The 24,220-nt window shown below is 36.5% G+C and overlaps 1 protein-coding gene across 1 annotated transcript; it reads right to left on the bottom strand.

The window, feature by feature from the left end:
• Nucleotides 1–438: 438 nt before the first annotated feature.
• Nucleotides 439–24,193, bottom strand: LOC102806334 (conserved oligomeric Golgi complex subunit 8-like). The gene is made up of 13 exons (XM_085507893.1): nt 24,108–24,193; nt 23,813–23,884; nt 22,473–22,597; nt 22,107–22,210; nt 21,144–21,315; nt 20,247–20,460; nt 19,930–20,090; nt 15,615–15,814; nt 14,378–14,462; nt 13,900–14,087; nt 9,867–10,035; nt 3,080–3,206; nt 439–1,097 (listed from the first exon to the last, which is right to left on the bottom strand). The coding sequence occupies exons 1-13, from the start codon at nt 24,172–24,174 to the stop codon at nt 781–783; spliced, it is 2,001 nt and encodes a 666-aa protein (XP_085364019.1). The 5' UTR covers nt 24,175–24,193; the 3' UTR covers nt 439–780.
• Nucleotides 24,194–24,220: the final 27 nt, after the last annotated feature.

The raw sequence follows: 24,220 nt of genomic DNA, 5'->3' as shown, positions 1-24,220 counted from the left end.
AGTCTAAACAACCATCCCAAAATACCATTTTCTGAGAGTTTTGGGCTTTTGTTTTCACTGCGATGGTTGCCAGGTGGTGAAAATACCTGGATGTCCGCCTCGAGCATTCAGTTTAATGTTGAAAGGCAAATAGGCTTTGCTGTCATAAATTGATAGAGCAGTGCAGGAGATCCTGCCAGATTGCTTCTACATATAGGTACCTTTAGTGAACATCTTTCAATGTTGTTTGACTCCAGTATATATTGCCCCTAACACCGTTTTAGAATCCTTCAGTATATCTGATACAAGGCACTACTATCAATGCTTCGGTGGTCCATGTAATTGTGTACCTGCATATTGTAAACTGATACCCATTGACTTGCCAGAGTTTTCCAAACTCAACATACAGAGACTGAACTACCAGTCCAGTTTTAGTATGTAGATGCCATAAACATAAAATGTATTAACGGCAACCATAAGGTTGCTTGTACTTTATTTTACCTTGAAAAGAACTAACCCACTATAAATACTTGTAGCCATCAATGAATTGGGCCCAGTCAACTGCATGCCATCATTTGTGCTTAGTTTTAAACATCTCTCAGAAAATAATAGACTTAATTGGAGAACTTTTGTTAAATTGTTGGCCATGTGAATAACGCGTCTCAAATTATTGGAGTCTTGTATTTGCTCTATCCCGAACACCAATGATATTTCCATAAAAGCTAGTCTACCAAAGGTAAAACACCAGATTTAAGTAGTTTCTCTCTGTATAATCCGATAGCATGCATTCATTGGAACTGTCTAGCTGGCTTGTGGTTCTAGTTCTTCACCTCCACTGGGTGACCCGTCTGGCTGTTCCCCGTCAGTTGATTGATGAGCATCAGTGGCTTCTGCTTGCTCACTGTTCATTATATCTGGTTTCTCTGCTTCACTTAGTTCTATGTTTCTTTCCTCTGATTCATTTTGCTGGCCAACTTCACTACTTTGAATGTCTTCAACCTTCCTGGGTTCAGGTTCTGTTTCTGCCTGATCTGGCTCAGATTGAATTGTTCCAGGTTCTGAATCAATGATTTGACTTTCAGGATCTTTCTTTTCTTCTTCAAGTTCATCTCCCTTCCCTAAAAAATAACACTAATAATAAGTTCCAATTTTTCTTGAAATTGCAAAATATTAGCTAAAAAAGTTGTGTCATCCAAAAAATACAACAGTTCTCTGAACTTGTCAAGCTGTAGGCCAGCATGCTGTGATATTAATTGTTTACATTATTGCAAAATGTCTGACAACACTGCTCATACTTTGCTTTAATTATTAACTGGGATACACATTATTGATGACATAGTCCCAGTCTGTGATTGAATATAAAATTTTAACAAAATCAGTGAAAATGTTTTCTGAGAAAAAACAAATTGGCTGCCAATCAGACATTTTGTATAAAAACATTAAATAAATGCATCAGTAACAAAAATTGATCAGACAATTCTAAGTGGTTGATGATGTGTTTAAACACAGTCCCTCTATCCCCGGTCTGGAAACGGTCATTGTATTAGGTGTGAATTCTCTGGCAAAGGCGCATTGCGGGTATGGGCAAAGCATTGTCACGTGATCAGTACACAGCCGGCCACTATTTTGGACATCATCAGTGTTATGTATTTTTTTAAAACTTAGTTGTTTATTCCAGAATGCATGCTTTTTTAATCAGGATATCTGCATAAGGTCATATTTTAGCCAGCGAGTAGTTCTCTAATTCATCTATTTTATCAGCAGCGACACATTTTCGCAACTAATTTTCATACTTTTACCCAGATATTTGTCGTTTTTGATCTTGGGGTGATTGAAATGAAATTCAATTTTGACATTTTATGATCAAAACATATCATTCAAAATTGGTGGGTTGATTTGTTATTTGTCATACTGCATTTTATTAATGTTATAAATTGAGCGACTTTTATGGATGCTTTTTAGATCGTAAATGCAAATGGCAACGTTTTGAAATGACAATGTACTCAATTCTGTGCTAAAAAAATCATTTATATACAAACATTGAAGCATTGTTGTATACTCTTGCATAGAATAAAGTCACAAGTTGTTGTACAGTTGACTTGAACTATTATAAACCCCCTAAAAATCAGAAATATCACAGATTTTGCGATCGACTACGTTAACATGAACGACGCCATTTTGACAAGATTTGTTTAGCGATGTCAGCATGTTGGCACGCAAAGTTTTTTCCCTATAAAAACGAGAAAATGAACATAATTCCCGATATTAATCTTTGCATTGCAGGAACTGGATGTTCACGAGTTGGTAGGCTGGTTGTGATGCGTATCAGGGTTCAAAAAACCTAAATTTCATAGTGATAATTTTGTTTACATGTTTGTTTACGTTTTGGTTGCCCGAATTTGAAGTCAAAGTGAAGTCATACAATGATGTCTTGCTTTGCATGACAGTAAATTTTCCGATTTTAATGAATATTTTGACGGTATTGTAATCTGTCAGACTTCCTGACTCTCTTGGCCCGGGTGTGAACAGTTTGTTTACCCGTACCGCGGTTTGAGACAAAGGAACGCTAGTCGTTTCCAGACCGGGGATAGAAGGACTGTGGTTTAAATCTTGTTTTTTGAACAAAAATGGCTGCCAGTTGAAAGGTTAATAAAATAAATTGATATGTAAAGCACGAAGTTTAGTTTTCCTGAATAAGTCAAATCACAAAAGAAACTGACATGCATCCATAAACATTTGATGTTACATGTATTAACAAGATAACAAATAAAATTGGCCCAGGTATGTTGACATATTGCAATTTTGCCAAGTTTTAGGGAAAAAAAGGCCACTGGTCGGCCAGTTTGATTTATGATACAAAATGCCGTGCATCAGTAACCAATCATGAGTGGTACAGAGTGTGAGTGAACCTCTGAGAAACAGCAGCAGCGAACACTGTCATTCTTTTACCTTGGATATGAGCGGCCGGTACTTTCCAACAAGTAACTACAGATGCATGAAAAACGTGAACAATTATATCCTAATCTGCGTCTGTTTAATAAAGCAGGAAGCCAGTTTTGATACTGAATATTTTGATAAATACAGCACTACGACAACTTACCTATACCTGGTGATAAAGTTGGCAACTCCTCTTCCTCTGGCAGTGGGGGAGGTGGTGTCTTCTCTTCTGGTAACAAGAACTGTAATGGTTCCACTATACTATTTATATTTATACTTCCTATACCACCCTGTAACGAAAGTAATTAAGACCATTATCACTTGTATAGTTCCTATACCACCCTGTAACGAAAGTAATTAAGACCATTATCACTTGTATAGTTCCTATACCACCCTGTAAGGAAAGTAATTAAGACCATTATCACTTGTATAGTTCCTATACCACCCTGTAACGAAAGTAATTAAGACCATTATCACTTGTATACTTCCTATACCACCCTGTAATGAAAGTAATTAAGACCATTATCACTTGTATACTACCTATACCGCCCTATAACAAATGTAATTAAGACCATTATCACTTGTATAGTTCCTATACCACCCTGTAACGAAAGTAATTAAGACCATTATCACTTGTATAGTTCCTATACCACCCTGTAAGGAAAGTAATTAAGACCATTATCACTTGTATAGTTCCTATACCACCCTATAACAAATGTAATTAAGACCATTATCACTTGTATAGTTCCTATACCACCCTGTAACAAATGTAATTAAGACCATTATCACTTGTATAGTTCCTATACCACCCTATAACAAATGTAATTAAGACCATTATCACTTGTATAGTTCCTATACCACCCTGTAACAAAAGTAATTAAGACCATTATCACTTGTATAGTTCCTATACCACCCTATAACAAATGTAATTAAGACCATTATCACTTGTATAGTTCCTATACCACCCTGTAAGGAAAGTAATTAAGACCATTATCACTTGTATAGTTCCTATACCACCCTGTAACGAAAGTAATTAAGACCATTATCACTTGTATAGTTCCTATACCACCCTATAACAAATGTAATTAAGACCATTATCACTTGTATAGTTCCTATACCACCCTGTAACAAAAGTAATTAAGACCATTATCACTTGTATAGTTCCTATACCACCCTATAACAAATGTAATTAAGACCATTATCACTTGTATAGTTCCTATACCACCCTATAACAAATGTAATTAAGACCATTATCACTTGTATAGTTCCTATACCACCCTGTAACAAAAGTAATTAAGACCATTATCACTTGTATAGTTCCTATACCACCCTATAACAAATGTAATTAAGACCATTATCACTTGTATAGTTCCTATACCACCCTGTAACGAAAGTAATTAAGACCATTATCACTTGTATAGTTCCTATACCACCCTATAACAAATGTAATTAAGACCATTATCACTTGTATAGTTCCTATACCACCCTGTAACAAATGTAATTAAGACCATTATCACTTGTATAGTTCCTATACCACCCTATAACAAATGTAATTAAGACCATTATCACTTGTATAGTTCCTATACCACCCTGTAACAAAAGTAATTAAGACCATTATCACTTGTATAGTTCCTATACCACCCTATAACAAATGTAATTAAGACCATTATCACTTGTATAGTTCCTATACCACCCTGTAAGGAAAGTAATTAAGACCATTATCACTTGTATAGTTCCTATACCACCCTGTAACGAAAGTAATTAAGACCATTATCACTTGTATAGTTCCTATACCACCCTATAACAAATGTAATTAAGACCATTATCACTTGTATAGTTCCTATACCACCCTATAACAAATGTAATTAAGACCATTATCACTTGTATAGTTCCTATACCACCCTATAACAAATGTAATTAAGACCATTATCACTTGTATAGTTCCTATACCACCCTGTAACAAAAGTAATTAAGACCATTATCACTTGTATAGTTCCTATACCACCCTATAACAAATGTAATTAAGACCATTATCACTTGTATAGTTCCTATACCACCCTGTAACGAAAGTAATTAAGACCATTATCACTTGTATAGTTCCTATACCACCCTGTAAGGAAAGTAATTAAGACCATTATCACTTGTATAGTTCCTATACCACCCTGTAAGGAAAGTAATTAAGACCATTATCACTTGTATAGTTCCTATACCACCCTATAACAAATGTAATTAAGACCATTATCACTTGTATAGTTCCTATACCACCCTATAACAAATGTAATTAAGACCATTATCACTTGTATAGTTCCTATACCACCCTGTAACAAAAGTAATTAAGACCATTATCACTTGTATAGTTCCTATACCACCCTATAACAAATGTAATTAAGACCATTATCACTTGTATAGTTCCTATACCACCCTGTAACAAATGTAATTAAGACCATTATCACTTGTATAGTTCCTATACCACCCTATAACAAATGTAATTAAGACCATTATCACTTGTATAGTTCTTATACCACCCTATAACAAATGTAATTAAGACCATTATCACTTGTATAGTTCCTATACCACCCTGTAACGAAAGTAATTAAGACCATTATCACTTGTATAGTTCCTATACCACCCTATAACAAATGTAATTAAGACCATTATCACTTGTATAGTTCCTATACCACCCTGTAAGGAAAGTAATTAAGACCATTATCACTTGTATAGTTCCTATACCACCCTGTAACGAAAGTAATTAAGACCATTATCACTTGTATAGTTCCTATACCACCCTGTAACGAAAGTAATTAAGACCATTATCACTTGTATAGTTCCTATACCACCCTGTAAGGAAAGTAATTAAGACCATTATCACTTGTATAGTTCCTATACCACCCTGTAAGGAAAGTAATTAAGACCATTATCACTTGTATAGTTCCTATACCACCCTATAACAAATGTAATTAAGACCATTATCACTTGTATAGTTCCTATACCACCCTATAACAAATGTAATTAAGACCATTATCACTTGTATAGTTCCTATACCACCCTGTAACAAAAGTAATTAAGACCATTATCACTTGTATAGTTCCTATACCACCCTATAACAAATGTAATTAAGACCATTATCACTTGTATAGTTCCTATACCACCCTGTAACAAATGTAATTAAGACCATTATCACTTGTATAGTTCCTATACCACCCTATAACAAATGTAATTAAGACCATTATCACTTGTATAGTTCTTATACCACCCTATAACAAATGTAATTAAGACCATTATCACTTGTATAGTTCCTATACCACCCTGTAACGAAAGTAATTAAGACCATTATCACTTGTATAGTTCCTATACCACCCTGTAAGGAAAGTAATTAAGACCATTATCACTTGTATAGTTCCTATACCACCCTGTAAGGAAAGTAATTAAGACCATTATCACTTGTATAGTTCCTATACCACCCTATAACAAATGTAATTAAGACCATTATCACTTGTATAGTTCCTATACCACCCTATAACAAATGTAATTAAGACCATTATCACTTGTATAGTTCCTATACCACCCTATAACAAATGTAATTAAGACCATTATCACTTGTATAGTTCCTATACCACCCTGTAACAAATGTAATTAAGACCATTATCACTTGTATAGTTCCTATACCACCCTGTAACGAAAGTAATTAAGACCATTATCACTTGTATAGTTCCTATACCACCCTGTAAGGAAAGTAATTAAGACCATTATCACTTGTATAGTTCCTATACCACCCTATAACAAATGTAATTAAGACCATTATCACTTGTATAGTTCTTATACCACCCTGTAACGAAAGTAATTTAGACCATTATCACTTGTATAGTTCTTATACCAACCTATAACAAATGTAATTAAGACCTTTATCACTTGTATACTACCTATACCACCCTATAACAATGTAATTAAGACCATTATCACTTGTATAGTTCCTATACCACCCTATAACAAATGTAATTAAGACCATTATCACTTGTATAGTTCCTATACCACCCTGTAACGAAAGTAATTAAGACCATTATCACTTGCATAGTTCCTATACCACCCTGTAACAAATGTAATTAAGACCATTATCACTTGTATAGTTCCTATACCACCATGTAACGAAAGTAATTAAGACCATTATCACTTGTATAGTTCCTATACCACCCTATAACAAATGTAATTAAGACCATTATCACTTGTATAGTTCCTATACCATCCTAGAACAAATGTAATTAAGACCATTATCACTTGTATAGTTCCTATACCACCCTGTAACAAATGTAATTAAGACCATTATCACTTGTATAGTTCCTATACCACCATGTAACGAAAGTAATTAAGACCATTATCACTTGTATAGTTCCTATACCACCCTATAACAAATGTAATTAAGACCATTATCACTTGTATAGTTCCTATACCACCCTATAACAAATGTAATTAAGACCATTATCACTTGTATAGTTCTTATACCACCCTATAACAAATGTAATTAAGACCATTATCACTTGTATAGTTCCTATACCACCCTGTAACGAAAGTAATTAAGACCATTATCACTTGTATAGTTCCTATACCACCCTATAACAAATGTAATTAAGACCATTATCACTTGTATAGTTCCTATACCACCCTGTAACAAATGTAATTAAGACCATTATCACTTGTATAGTTCCTATACCACCCTATAACAAATGTAATTAAGACCATTATCACTTGTATAGTTCCTATACCACCCTATAACAAATGTAATTAAGACCATTATCACTTGTATAGTTCTTATACCACCCTATAACAAATGTAATTAAGACCATTATCACTTGTATAGTTCCTATACCACCCTGTAACGAAAGTAATTAAGACCATTATCACTTGTATAGTTCCTATACCACCCTATAACAAATGTAATTAAGACCATTATCACTTGTATAGTTCCTATACCATCCTATAACAAATGTAATTAAGACCATTATCACTTGTATAGTTCCTATACCACCATGTAACGAAAGTAATTAAGACCATTATCACTTGTATAGTTCCTATACCACCCTATAACAAATGTAATTAAGACCATTATCACTTGTATAGTTCTTATACCACCCTATGACAAATGTAATTAAGACCATTATCACTTGTATAGTTCCTATACCACCCTGTAACGAAAGTAATTAAGACCATTATCACTTGTATAGTTCCTATACCACCATGTAACGAAAGTAATTAAGACCATTATCACTTGTATAGTTCCTATACCACCCTATAACAAATGTAATTAAGACCATTATCACTTGTATAGTTCTTATACCACCCTATAACAAATGTAATTAAGACCATTATCACTTGTATAGTTCCTATACCACCCTGTAACGAAAGTAATTAAGACCATTATCACTTGTATAGTTCCTATACCACCCTGTAACGAAAGTAATTAAGACCATTATCACTTGTATAGTTCCTATACCACCATGTAACGAAAGTAATTAAGACCATTATCACTTGTATAGTTCCTATACCACCCTATAACAAATGTAATTAAGACCATTATCACTTGTATAGTTCTTATACCACCCTATAACAAATGTAATTAAGACCATTATCACTTGTATAGTTCTTATACCACCCTATAACAAATGTAATTAAGACCATTATCACTTGTATAGTTCCTATACCACCCTGTAACGAAAGTAATTAAGACCATTATCACTTGTATAGTTCCTATACCACCCTGTAACGAAAGTAATTAAGACCATTATCACTTGTATAGTTCCTATACCACCCTGTAACAAATGTAATTAAGACCATTATCACTTGTATAGTTCCTATACCACCCTGTAACAAATGTAATTAAGACCATTATCACTTGTATAGTTCCTATACCATCCTATAACAAATGTAATTAAGACCATTATCACTTGTATAGTTCCTATACCACCCTATAACAAATGTAATTAAGACCATTATCACTTGTATAGTTCCTATACCACCCTGTAACAAATGTAATTAAGACCATTATCACTTGTATAGTTCCTATACCACCCTATAACAAATGTAATTAAGACCATTATCACTTGTATAGTTTCTATACCACCCTGTAACAAATGTAATTAAGACCATTATCACTTGTATAGTTCCTATACCACCCTGTAATGAATGTAATTAAGACCATTATCACTTGTATAGTTCCTATACCACCCTATAACAAATGTAATTAAGACCATTATCACTTGTATAGTTCCTATACCACCCTATAACAAATGTAATTAAGACCATTATCACTTGTATAGTTCCTATACCACCCTGTAACAAATGTAATTAAGACCATTATCACTTGTATAGTTCCTATACCACCCTATAACAAATGTAATTAAGACCATTATCACTTGTATAGTTCCTATACCACCCTATAACAAATGTAATTAAGACCATTATCACTTGTATAGTTCCTATACCACCCTATAACAAATGTAATTAAGACCATTATCACTTGTATAGTTCCTATACCACCCTGTAACAAATGTAATTAAGACCATTATCACTTGTATAGTTCCTATACCACCCTATAACAAATGTAATTAAGACCATTATCACTTGTATAGTTCCTATACCACCCTGTAACAAATGTAATTAAGACCATTATTCAGCACTCTATTATTTTACTTTTCCACACTCTTGACATTAGCTAATGGCTTGGCTAGATATATAACTACTAGTATATTATATATAAACATGATTGTAAATTGAGTATACCAGTCTGTATTAGAAGCCGCCGCTTCCATTAAAATGGAACAATGCAACAAAGAGGATGGAGTTTCTAATAGAGCATCTACACATATGGTGAATTTGTGGGTCTCAATTGTTTAAAAAAAATTGATGGAGCTTCTATTAGGAAAGCGGCTTCTCATGCAGGGGTACTTGTCATCACTTACCATTTTATTCAGTTCTGATACTGTCACTCCTAATGTCTGTGCAACCGCTGAGGGTGGAAATAATGAATGCAAACATCTTCCAATGAATGGTATCATTTCATCAACTGTAACTTGACAAAATTTACTAAACATTTCAACTTCATGTTTATTGAATGTTGTTTCTTCTGCTCTAGAATAAAAAAAAAATACCAAGACGACTGTAGATACAGTACGTGACATATCCACATGATACAGCACCCTCTGGTGTCAATACTCTTTTAGGTTATGTACTCTTAGAAGTCTGTGGGCAGGGGACACTATCACTAGGAGTCTGTGGGCAGGGGACACTATCATTAGGAGTCTGTGGGCAGGGGACACTATCACTAGGATCTTTGGGCAGGGGGCACTATCACTAGAAGTCCTGAGCAGGAGCCACTTTCACTAGAAGTCTTTGGGCAGGGGACACTTTCACTAGGAGTCTTTGGACAGGGGCCACTTTCACTAGGAGTCTTTGGGCAGGGGACACTATCATTAGGAGTCTGTGGGCAGGGGACACTATCACTAGGAGTCTGTGGACAGGGGACACTATCACTAGGAATTTTTGGGCAGGGGACACTATCACTAGGAGTCCTGAGCAGGAGCCACTATCACTAGGAGTCTGTGGACAGGGGCCACTTTCACTAGGAGTCTTTGGGCACGGAACACTATCATTAGGAGTCTGTGGACAGGGGCCACTTTCACTAGGATCTTTGGGCAAGGGGCACTATCACTAGGAGTCCTGAGCAGGAGCCACTATCACTAGGAGTCTTTGGGCAGGGGACACTATCACTAGGAGTCCTGAGCAGGAGCCACTATCACTAGGAGTCTGTGGACAGGGGCCACTTTCACTAGGAGTCTTTGGGCAGGAGACACTATCACTAGGAGTCCTGGGCAGGAGCCAATATCACTAGGAGTATATGGGCAGGGGACACTATGACTAGGAGTCTTTGGGCAGAGGGTCACTTTCACTGGGGAGTATTTGGGCAGAGGGTTACTTTCACAGAGAATTTGTGAGCAGGGGACACTATCACTAGGAGTCTGTGGGCAGTGGCCAATTTCACTAGGAGTCTTTGGGCAGGGGACACTATCACTAGGAGTCTGTGGGCAGGGGCCACTTTCACTAGAAGTCTTTGGGCAGGGGACACTATCACTAGGAGTCTTTGGGCAGGGGACACTATCACTAGGAGTCTGTGGGCAGGGGACACTATCACTAGGAGTCTGTGGGCAGGGGCCACTTTCATTAGGATCTTTGGGCAGGGGGCACTATCACTAGGAGTCTTTGGGCAGGGAACACTATCACTAGGAGTCTTTGGGCAGGGAACACTATCACTAGGAGTCTGTGGGCAGGGGCCACTTTCACTAGGAGTATGTGGGCAGGGGCCACTTTCACTAGGAGTCTTTGGGCAGGGGCCACTTTCACTAGGAGTCAGTGGGCAGGGGCCACTATCACTGGGAGTCTGTGGGCAGAGGGTCACTTTCATTGGGGAGTCTGTGGGCTGGTTCCACTTTCACTAGAAGTCTTTGGGCAGGGCCACTATCACTAGGAGTCTTTGGGCAGGGGACACTATCACTAGGAGTCTGTGGGCAGGGGCCACTTTCACTAGGAGTCTGTGGGCAGGGGCCACTATCACTAGGAGACTTGAGCAGGAGCCACTATCACTAGGAATCTGTGGGCAAGGGCCACTTTCACTAGGAGTCAGTGGGCAGGGGCCACTATCACTAGGAATCTGTGAGCAGGGCAACTACCATTAAGAGTCTGTGAGCAGGGCCACTTTCACTAGGAGTATGTGGGCAGGGGCCACTTTCACTAGGAGTCTTTGGGCAGGGGCCACTTTCACTAGGAGTCTTTGGGCAAGGGCCACTTTCACTAGGAGTCAGTGGGCAGGGGCCACTATCACTAGGAATCTGTGAGCAGGGCAACTACCATTAAGAGTCTGTGAGCAGGGCCACTTTCACTAGGAGTATGTGGGCAGGGGCCACTTTCACTAGGAGTCTTTGGGCAGGGGCCACTTTCACTAGGAGTCAGTGGGCAGGGGCCACTATCACTGGGAGTCTGTGGGCAGAGGGTCACTTTCATTGGGGAGTCTGTGGGCTGGTTCCACTTTCACTAGAAGTCTTTGGGCAGGGCCACTATCACTAGGAGTCTTTGGGCAGGGGCCACTATCACTAGGAGACTTGAGCAGGAGCCACTATCACTAGGAATCTGTGGGCTGAGTCTTTGGGCAAGGGCCACTTTCACTAGGAGTCAGTGGGCAGGGGCCACTATCACTAGGAATCTGTGAGCAGGGCAACTACCATTAAGAGTCTTTGGGTAGGGCCACTTTCACTGGGAGTCTTTGGGCAGGGGCAACTATCACTAGGAGTCTGTGGGCAGTGCCACTATCACTAGGAGTCTTTGGGCAGGGCCACTTTCACTGGGAGTCTGTGAGCAGGGGCAACTATCACTAGGAGACTTGAGCAGGAGCCACTATCACTAGGAATCTGTGGGCTGAGTCTTTGGGCAAGGGCCACTTTCACTAGGAGTCAGTGGGCAGGGGCCACTATCACTAGGAATCTGTGAGCAGGGCAACTACCATTAAGAGTCTTTGGGCAGGGCCACTTTCACTGGGAGTCTTTGGGCAGGGGCAACTATCACTAGGAGTCTGTGGGCAGTGCCACTATCACTAGGAGTCTTTGGGCAGGGCCACTTTCACTGGGAGTCTGTGAGCAGGGGCAACTATCACTGGGAGTCTTTGGGCAGGGCCACTTTCACTGGGAGTCTGTGGGCAGGGGCCACTATCACTAGGAGACTTGGGCAGGAGCCACTATCACTAGGAGTCTGTGGGCAGTGCCACTATCACTAGGAGTTTTTGGGCAGGGGCCACTATCACTAGGAGTCTGTGGGCAGTGCCACTATCACTAGGAGTCTTTGGGCAGGGCCACTTTCACTGGGAGTCTGTGGGCAGGGGCCACTATCACTAGGAGACTTGAGCAGGGGCCACTATCACTAGGAGACTTGGGCAGGAGCCACTTTCACTAGAAGTCTTTGGGCAGGGCCACCATCACTAGGAGTTTTTGGGCAGGGGCCACTATCACTAGGAGTCTGTGGGCAGTGCCACTATCACTAGGAGTCTTTGGGCAGGGCCACTTTCACTAGGAGTCTTTGGGCAGGGCCACTTTCACTGGGAGTCTGTGGGCAGGGGCCACTATCACTAGGAGTCTGTGGGCAGTGCCACTATCACTAGGAGTCTTTGGGCAGGGCCACTTTCACTGGGAGTCTGTGGGCAGGGGCCACTATCACTAGGAGACTTGAGCAGGGGCCACTATCACTAGGAGACTTGGGCAGGAGCCACTTTCACTAGAAGTCTTTGGGCAGGGCCACCATCACTAGGAGTTTTTGGGCAGGGGCCACTATCACTAGGAGTCTGTGGGCAGTGCCACTATCACTAGGAGTCTTTGGGCAGGGCCACTTTCACTGGGAGTCTGTGGGCAGGGGCCACTATCACTAGGAGACTTGAGCAGGAGCCACTATCACTAGGAATCTGTGGGCTGGGTCCACTTTCACTAGGAGTCTTTGGGCAGGGTCCACTTTCACTAGGAGTCTTTGGGCAGGGTCCACTTTCACTAGGAGTCTGTGGGCAGGGTCCACTTTCACTAGGAGTCTTTGGGCAGGGGACACTATCACTAGGAGTCTGTGGGCTGGGGGGAATTATCACTGGGAGTCTAGACCGGAAACACTTTCACTAGTATGTATGTGGGCTAGGGCCCACTTTTAATGGGGGGGGGGGGGGGGCAGATAACAGTATAACTAGGTCAAAATAGTTGGTTTGTAATGAATTGAAATTTGTAGGTAAGCATACATGTTCAGCATTTAACACTGAACATACAAGTCAACTTTTGTCTACTTTCACAACCCTGCAAATTTTTGTTTTTCAAAAAAATTATCAATTGTACAGAATACACAGTTGCCACAAACAATGTTTTCTCCAGTACCTGCAATCTCGTTCCAATATCTTGTTCCCATAATGCAACATACCTGTGGAAAGCCAAGATGGCAGCCACCATTTTAGACAGGGAATCTTGTAGTTGCATAGCAACCTCTTCAGACAATGCTATTGGTGCACACAATCTCAAATCATTCAAAGCTGTCAAAATGTGATTGGTGTAGACAGCTAGTGGGGAATATTCCATTATAACCATGGGGGGATTTAGATTGCTTTCACCCTGCAATTAAGCAGAAAGTCTGCTATATGGTATATGTATAGTAATTTTCTTAGGTAGCAAATTGTATCAATTGTTATTATAATCTTACCGGGTAATATAAATTACCAACAAGACTGCCTCCTTATGGAAATGTTACTTCCCTGCTTGCTCAGGATTTAGGGGTTGAAAAAGAACAGAGAAATACTGTTCTGTGGTGGACTGGTGTAGGGTCTCAGCAGAGAAAATATGCATCTTGGATCAAATTTGGCCACTTTGAGTCACTCATGACTGACTTGTGACATTATTCATACCTGAGAAAATCCTGATGATAACACTGTACTTGATAATGATGATGATATTGACAGTAATGTATAGGATTGCATTGACTCCTCAAATCTGTAAAAAATATGAATTTACAGTTACAAGGCATTATTTTCTCCATTATTTTATGTTTTGTACGCTGTATCTTATGTTATTGTGACACTTTAATGTGATGTACCTTTCTTGCTGTTGTTGTAAAAAATAATTAAAAATAAAACTTTAAGAAAAAAAATTATTTTCCCCAAATGAATAGATGTGACGAAAGTACATTTCTGAAAACAAGTAATTCTGTGAAAGAAAAGATTATTAAGGATGTAGTAGAGGTTTTTGCTATTGCAATTGTATAGCACATTTCTGCAGTATCATATTCTTTGAATCCCATCAAGTTATATATTTTTAGAAAGCTTATTTTTCAAATAATATGAAAAAAATATTTTAACAAAAAAATGTTACCGTGTAATCACGTGATCACTGTGCAAATAGAGAAGTGTTATTTTCGAAAAACCCGAAATAAGGCCACAGAAATGATGTTCGCGGTATTCAGAGATACTATAAAAGGTTTGAATTCAAATTCCCAGTTCGTCTACTATTGCGTGACCTAAATTTTGACCTCATAACGCTTTTTAAAAACATCGTCAACGTTGTTTTAAAATATGATACATCGTGCCACAGTCCACGAAGGGGAAAGTTGTGTCGTATTTTCTAAAGTCAAAGTAGTAGGCAAATAATCTTTGCCAGATTTCATCTCAGTTCATCTCAGGCTCCCACCTATTTGGGGAGTAGATGTACAAACACATGCAGTGTGTCCTCTAAGCTAATTTGAACCACAAGAATCACAGAGCTGTGACGCAACTAATTGTGTTAATTCTCTGGTGCCACATTACCTGACATCGAAAATGATAATAATTTTCATCTGATGTACACATGAGGCATGGTTATGAAAATTTCATGCTCTATATTCATTATCAACCTCTGATGATAAGCAAGTATGTATTCTATTTTTTACACATGTACACCATTTTTTTCACCCCATCTCTGTACCCCAATGCCATGAGCCCATATTGAAAGTATAATTTACAATTTGGTCTGAATGTCATTAACTATATCAGCACAATATTTACACTGGTACATCATACACCTACACATACCTAGTAAACATACACCTACACAATGAAAACAACTATCATAATAAAATAGTTCAGATGAACTAGTTCAGTTATTACATACCTTTTTATGGCATCCTTCATTGAGGACTTGAAGGATTTCAAAGCAGCTCTTTGGAATAAAGGCGGTAATAGTCCCCGAAAGTCAGCGCCAACACGACTGAATGATAAACCAAAGTACATACACTGTCCAAGTAAAGAGTCTAATCGTGTCCCAACACCTTTCTCCAGATCAGTCTCTAGTGTTTTTAAAAACTGAGATATCTGTGTAGAGAAAGTGAAAATGTTATGCTATAAAACTGTAAAATGGTACAATGTAAAATGGTACAATGTAAAATGGTACAATGTAAAATGGTACAATGTAAAATGGTACGATGTAAAATGGTACGATGTAAAATGGTACAATGTAAAATGGTACGATGTAAAATGGTACGATGTAAAATGGTACGTAAAATGGTACGATGTAAAATGGTACGTAAAATGGTACAATGGTACAATGTAAAATGGTACGATGTAAAATGGTACGATGTAAAATGGTACAATGTAAAATGGTACAATGTAAAATGGTACGATGTAAAATGGTACAATGTAAAATGGTACAATGTAAAATGGTACAATGTAAAATGGTACAATGTAAAATGGTACAATGTAAAATGGTACAATGTAAAATGGTACGATGTAAAATGGTACGATGTAAAATGGTACAATGTAAAATGGTACGATGTAAAATGGTACGTAAAATGGTACAATGGTACAATGTAAAATGGTACAATGTAAAATGGTACAATGTAAAATGGTACAATGTAAAATGGTACAATGTAAAATGGTACAATGTAAAATGGTACAATGTAAAATGGTACAATGTAAAATGGTACGATGTAAAATGGTACGATGTAAAATGGTACAATGTAAAATGGTACGATGTAAAATGGTACGTAAAATGGTACAATGGTACAATGTAAAATGGTACAATGTAAAATGGTACAATGTAAAATGGTACGATGTAAAATGGTACGATGTAAAATGGTACAATGTAAAATGGTACGTAAAATGGTACGATGTAAAATGGTACGTAAAATGGTACAATGGTACAATGTAAAATGGTACGATGTAAAATGGTACGATGTAAAATGGTACAATGTAAAATGGTACAATGTAAAATGGTACGATGTAAAATGGTACAATGTAAAATGGTACGTAAAATGGTACAATGTACAATGTAAAATGGTACAATGTAAAATGGTACAATGGTACAATGTAAAATGGTACAATGGTACAATGTAAAATGGTACGATGTAAAATGGTACAATGTAAAATGGTACGATGTAAAATGGTACGATGTAAAATGGTACAATGTAAAATGGTACGATGTAAAATGGTACGATGTAAAATGGTACAATGTAAAATGGTACGATGTAAAATGGTACGATGTAAAATGGTACAATGTAAAATGGTACGATGTAAAATGGTACGTAAAATGGTACAATGGTACAATGTAAAATGGTACAATGTAAAATGGTACAATGTAAAATGGTACGATGTAAAATGGTACGATGTAAAATGGTACAATGTAAAATGGTACGTAAAATGGTACGATGTAAAATGGTACGTAAAATGGTACAATGGTACAATGTAAAATGGTACAATGTAAAATGGTACAATGTAAAATGGTACAATGTAAAATGGTACAATGGTACAATGTAAAATGGTACAATGGTACAATGTAAAATGGTACGATGTAAAATGGTACAATGTAAAATGGTACGATGTAAAATGGTACGATGTAAAATGGTACGATGTAAAATGGTACGATGTAAAATGGTACGATGTAAAATGGTACGATGTAAAATGGTACGATGTAAAATGGTACAATGTAAAATGGTACAATGTAAAATGGTACAATGTAAAATGGTACGATGTAAAATGGTACGATGTAAAATGGTACGTAAAATGGTACAATGTACAATGTAAAATGGTACAATGTAAAATGGTACAATGGTACAATGTAAAATGGTACAATGGTACAATGTAAAATGGTACGATGTAAAATGGTACAATGTAAAATGGTACGATGTAAAATGGTACGATGTAAAATGGTACGATGTAAAATGGTACGATGTAAAATGGTACGATGTAAAATGGTACGATGTAAAATGGTACGATGTAAAATGGTACAATGTAAAATGGTACAATGTAAAATGGTACAATGTAAAATGGTACGATGTAAAATGGTACAATGTAAAATGGTACGATGTAAAATGGTACGATGTAAAATGGTACAATGTAAAATGGTACGATGTAAAATGGTACGTAAAATGGTACAATGGTACAATGTAAAATGGTACAATGTAAAATGGTACGATGTAAAATGGTACGATGTAAAATGGTACAATGTAAAATGGTACGATGTAAAATGGTACGTAAAATGGTACAATGGTACAATGTAAAATGGTACAATGTAAAATGGTACAATGTAAAATGGTACGATGTAAAATGGTACGATGTAAAATGGTACAATGTAAAATGGTACGTAAAATGGTACGATGTAAAATGGTACGTAAAATGGTACAATGGTACAATGTAAAATGGTACAATGTAAAATGGTACAATGTAAAATGGTACAATGTAAAATGGTACAATGGTACAATGTAAAATGGTACAATGGTACAATGTAAAATGGTACGATGTAAAATGGTACAATGTAAAATGGTACGATGTAAAATGGTACGATGTAAAATGGTACGATGTAAAATGGTACGATGTAAAATGGTACGATGTAAAATGGTACGATGTAAAATGGTACAATGTAAAATGGTACAATGTAAAATGGTACAATGTAAAATGGTACGATGTAAAATGGTACGATGTAAAATGGTACGTAAAATGGTACAATGTACAATGTAAAATGGTACAATGTAAAATGGTACAATGGTACAATGTAAAATGGTACAATGGTACAATGTAAAATGGTACGATGTAAAATGGTACAATGTAAAATGGTACGATGTAAAATGGTACGATGTAAAATGGTACAATGTAAAATGGTACGATGTAAAATGGTACGATGTAAAATGGTACAATGTAAAATGGTACAATGTAAAATGGTACGATGTAAAATGGTACGATGTAAAATGGTACAATGTAAAATGGTACAATGTAAAATGGTACAATGTAAAATGGTACGATGTAAAATGGTACAATGTAAAATGCTACAATGGTACAATGTAAAATGGTACGATGTAAAATAGTACAATGTAAAATGGTACGATGTAAAATGGTACAATGTAAAATGGTACAATGTAAAATGGAACGATGTAAAATGGTACAATGTAAAATGCTACAATGGTACAATGTAAAATGGTACGATGTAAAATGGTACAATGTAAAATGGTATGATGTAAAATGGTACAATGTAAAATGGTACAATGTAAAATGGAACGATGTAAAATGGTACAATGTAAAATGCTACAATGGTACAATGTAAAATGGTACGATGTAAAATGGTACAATGTAAAATGGTACAATGTAAAATGGTACGATGTAAAATGGTACAATGTAAAATGGTACAATGTAAAATGCTACAATGGTACAATGTAAAATGGTGCGATGTAAAATGGTACAATGTAAAATGGTACAATGTAAAATGGTACGATGTAAAATAGTACGATGTACAATGGTACAATGTAAAATGGTACAATGTAAAATGGTACAATGTAAAATGGTATGATGTAAAATGGTACAATGGTACAATGTAAAATGGTACAATGTAAAATGGTACGATGTAAAATGGTACAATGTAAAATGGTGTAAAATGGTACAATGGTACAATGTAAAATGGTACAATGTAAAATGGTACAATGTAAAATGGTACAAAAATAAACAGTTTTGTTTCTCATCTTCAAAACCTGTACTATAGACATGTTAGTTTACAAATTCCATACCAGTGAAGTACATGAGAAAAAAGCGACAGAACTGCACATGTATGCATACAGTTCTATTTCAGTTCTTTGGTTCTGTAGTTGGACCTACGGCCGAAGATCACTGCTGAAAGTAGTACGTTAATATCATGAAGCTTATTATACAACTATGACCAAGCTAAACATAGTAGGCCTCCTATAATTATGATGGCAATGTCTCTAGTTAAAGGGCAGCACGCGTTTGATATGGGACTCATAGCGACGTATACAACGCGTGTAAAATACATTGTTTATTTACATGAAATTCGAACACGCGCTGCGCAACGACTATCGCACTTTAAGCTTAAGGGTGAGTAAAATAAACACTGCAAGGTGATGAACACACCCACATCACTGTCCACAGTTTTCATGCTGACAAAAATGCATTTCCTGAACAGATATTTAACTATTTGTAGAACTCACCTTCTGAATGACCCATCCATAAAATATTGCACTCTCGTTTACATGTTCCTGCATTGAGGACATTATAGGGTCATCATCAGAAAATATTGCACGATACTGGGTTATTATATCAAATAAATGCACTCGGCTTGCTTCTATTACCTTGGTAATATGGAAATATGCTACAAAAAATGAATAAAAATATGGGTGGAGTAAAATTAACTCAAAGGTGTTTACAAATGGAAATCTAGTGTACAGAATGAATCATGTTTCAGAGAATTTCAAAAACGTAACTCGTAAAAAAACGTAAAGAGAATAACATTGACGCACATACTTACCATCATCCTGTGGTATGGCATTAATAATGCCTTGTAACCAAGCATTCCTTGCTTGTAAGAACTTGATACGTAGTTCTGGTTCTGAGAGTATATCCATACGACGTAAATATCCAATAACTCGTAGACAAGCTGGCAACTGTACATTGGTATGCAGCTGTTGTATCAACTGGTTAAACATCAATTGGGTTGATGATCTTACTTCGTTTACAATACCCTGAAAAATAGATTAGGAAACCATTTCACCAAAAGCGTAGTGGTTGTTAACCCGGGATCAAATCTAGGATTAATAAGTTTAAATACCCCCTCCCCTCGGGTTGAACAAAAAGGGAGTTGACCTTTGACTGGGAATTGCTAGAAACACTGGCCAAAATGTAATGGAACATGCTAGAAAGCCATGGACATGCATACCTTATTTTCTATATTACCAGCCAACGACAGGGTATGTTTATGGCAACAAGTCAAATTCTAATAATCCAGTATACAATAAGTGTAGCATGTGTTGTGATAGAACAAATATGGTCTTAAGATGCTTGTGTTAATGTCAAAGCTGAATAAGTTATAACAGGTCATCACTTGGAATAACAGGTACATGGTACACTTCCTGAATGGTATTACAATTGAAAACATTTTCAAATTGGGAGATCTCAAAATGGCACCTTTCATCTGAGATTTGGGTGTATTGACTAGTAAATTGTTTTGTTTCTATTAGCAACCAATTAACCGCATCATAAAACCCAATAAAAATATGAAATCATAGGAAAAATATTAACTGCACTACTCTCATGTAAAATATAAAAGTTTGAAGTTTTCTAATATTTCACATTTGTTTGATTCATTGATGTAATTAAATCACAACCCATCAAAGAACTAGTGATTATAACAACATTATTAATTTACCAAAATTACTGGAATATTGAAGTGTTTTTTCTCTAGGCGTTTGACATAAGCTGCCAATTCAAGTGCTTCTTCATAATAGCCATTTCTCACACAGGTGTCCATCAGTTGCGGAATCTCCAAGATTTCCAATAGTTGTGGATACTTGGCCAGTGTTAAGGTGTTCATTTTACGGCTGTACATAAAACAGAGAAAATCATATGTCAAGTTTCTCAAAGGAGTATTAAATATTTATTTATTTATTTATAAACTTCCACAGCATAATGACTGTAAGCTGTTACAATACTTTCATGGACAAAAAAAAATTTTGTTTATCTTTCAATTAAAAAGAAATGTTAATCATGTTTCTTGTCTTCCTGTTGACATGGTAACATGTCAGAAGCTTAATGTTACCTAAAGCGAGGGGGTCACCTGCGGACGCGCAAGAATCAAGTCTAAAGCGATGATAACAACACACGCTAAAAACGCAAAGGCTCATGGGTAGACACTTATTAGTAAACAATGACATGCTATGGCCATCTGATGCATGCGCAGATGCCGACTCCCCCGCTTTTAAGTTCAATACTGGTATACACATTGCAGTAAAGACCTTTCATAATTCCAGATAGAAAATGGAACAAAGTGTCTTTTAGGATTTAGGTAAAACAAAGTCATATCTACAGTGCACACAATAGCTTTTAATGTCCTGGAAAAACCACTGCGTAATAGCGCCCCCTAGTGGCAGATACTTAAAAAATGAATAATGCTACCATGGCAACTGTTAATAATATGCCTCAAGCATGACCCCAAAAGGTAAAACATGCAGGCACTCACTGGACTATCAATGTCCATTGTTATACATACATTTTGGACATGTTACATCAAGTGTTTATGACTTTGATAACTACTGCTTGTATTATCTTTAAACACACAAAAGTGTCCAGCATACATACATAAGACCTACGGTATATAAAGGCCACCACTCACCTTGAATTAATTTCTTGTGCATCTTTCACAAACTGATTACATTTTCCTGTGAACTGCGGCAGCTTGTCAAGTAAGTCACTTACATGTTGTTCTACTTTACTGAACTGTAAGTTGAAGAATAATCAGCAATTTAGCAATACATGCAAAAAGTGGTATATGTACATTTGTATACATGAACAGATCTGCTTTCAAGAGAAAACATGCTTCAAAAAGTCACTTACAAACTGAAGAAATGATTTATCAGTAGTAAAGTAAAACTTGAATGAATATTATTGTGTGGAACTGCATGTATATTAAATAATAATGGCCCATCAGCTGCAATATATATTTATATAAGTTACAAAACTATACCACAATGGCACTTACATCTTGAAATATTTCCTTGGAACATTCAGCAGTTTGGATAAATGTTTTGTAGTTGTGAAAGGCCAAGTCCTGTGTCTGTTCCAAAATCTGTGCTCTCTCATCGGCAAGTCTTTCTGGTTCATGGCCTAGAGATATACATGTCATAAGTTACAACCAGTAGAGACTTTCAGAGAGAAACAAAAATTACTGTAAAATCTGTATCAGAAACCGCGGTACAATGCAACAAAGGGTATGCGCCTTCTATTTGAGCATCTCACATTGTGATTATTTGGTTTTCAATAGTTGAACAAAAAATGGATGCGACTTCTAATACAGATTTTACAGGCAATGATCTAGTCAATCATGAAAGAAAGTGAAGGTGGCAGTAAAGCTTAGGTAAGGATGGACCTGAGATAAGGACAATACATTGGAAGCAAGAGTAACAATGAAGCAGTGTTTCCTCTAAGCATATTTGATTTGAGAAATGTTGGATTACATAGAGGCCACTGCATAGAGGCGACAGTAAAGCTGAGGTGAGGATAAAAATGTGGAGACAGCAGAAAAGCTTTGGTAACTATGGAGCTTCTCTTTACAAGATTTCAATGATTCTGACATTTCAAATGAGATTTTTTACATCGTCTATAATTTACTCTATATTATTCTAGTTATTCTTCTTTTATACTACTGGTACAACAAAAGCATTCCCTCCATCTTTATAAATATTTATAGATGTCAGAATTCAAGCTTATGAAATAGGTTTCTATTAGTCCATTAAATAACATTAGAACATTTTCAAATGAAGTAGTTGCACAATGTGATTGTTGCTTAGCTGTTTTAATTCAACTGCCATTGAAAAACTGCCTTTATTATGCCAAGAGTATTACAAAATGTAATGCTTTATTGATGACAACTTTTAGTTGAAAGACCTTTCTGAGTTACTTGGATCCCAACAAAATCTCAATGGTATGGCGTTCCCAAGCTATCCCAATTGAAACCTAATGTTTATCAAATTATTCTTGTCCTACATCGCCGTAACTAAATTAGTTCTAAATAAACTTCACTTAGATGCAATGCAACAGGAATAAACTAGTCATGGTTAATAATGAATAGATGCACAGAAAACAAATCAAGAGTGTGGTAATCAACAAATCAAAAGTTGTGATATGGTTCAGTAATTTGATGAAAACCTAATCTCAAAAGAATTAACAGAACGGCTCAGAATATCTTAGGGTAATTTTAGCAAGTTGCTCAATCAGTGGACATTATTATGTCAAATGTTACGATGCCATACAAATTATACTGTAAAATAGTCAAAGCAACTTTTGTTAACACAATGTCGAGATTACTATAAACATTCATACTTAATTTGTCCACTCCAAATGAACTCAGCTCAACAAGGTACAACACAAAATCAGGATTCTCTCTCCAGGATTCTGGAAATGAAGAAATAAATAATAAAATTGAATATTGCAAAAAAAATACTTTCATGTCAATAATACAGTCAGCTGGTGCCATTATTAATTTGCGGCGACGTTGGACAAAACGTTTCGCTTTTCTCGGATCAGCGTGTTTCGAGTTTATATTGTACGTCGACTGCATGTAAAATGTAATGAGTAGTCTTTCATGTTAATAGAAAACTACAGAATACTTTCTTACCTGGGAACGAATCTTTAAAAATCGCTGTTAAAATTGTTTCATCTTCCACGTCAAGCTGAACCGCCATGATTAATATAATGTCAAAGGTCAAATATCATTTAGGGGTCAACATT

The sequence above is a fragment of the Saccoglossus kowalevskii genome, chromosome 14, assembly GCF_978046115.1.
Source record: "Saccoglossus kowalevskii chromosome 14, keSacKowa6.1, whole genome shotgun sequence".
Lineage (NCBI taxonomy): Eukaryota > Metazoa > Hemichordata > Enteropneusta > Harrimaniidae > Saccoglossus > Saccoglossus kowalevskii.
The sequence above is the reverse complement of the archived record's forward strand: the minus strand, read 5'-3'. Positions and strand labels throughout refer to the sequence as shown.

Coding starts and splice junctions, on each gene's coding strand:
- LOC102806334 (XM_085507893.1), bottom strand. CDS start 24,174: ATGGCGGTTCAGCTTGACGTGGAAGATGAAACAATTTTAACAGCGATT. Junction 20,091..20,246: donor TGCCATACCACAGGATGATG/GTAAGTATGTGC, acceptor CATTTTTTGTAG/CATATTTCCATATTACCAAG. Junction 15,815..19,929: donor ATGGATGGGTCATTCAGAAG/GTGAGTTCTACA, acceptor TTCTCTACACAG/ATATCTCAGTTTTTAAAAAC.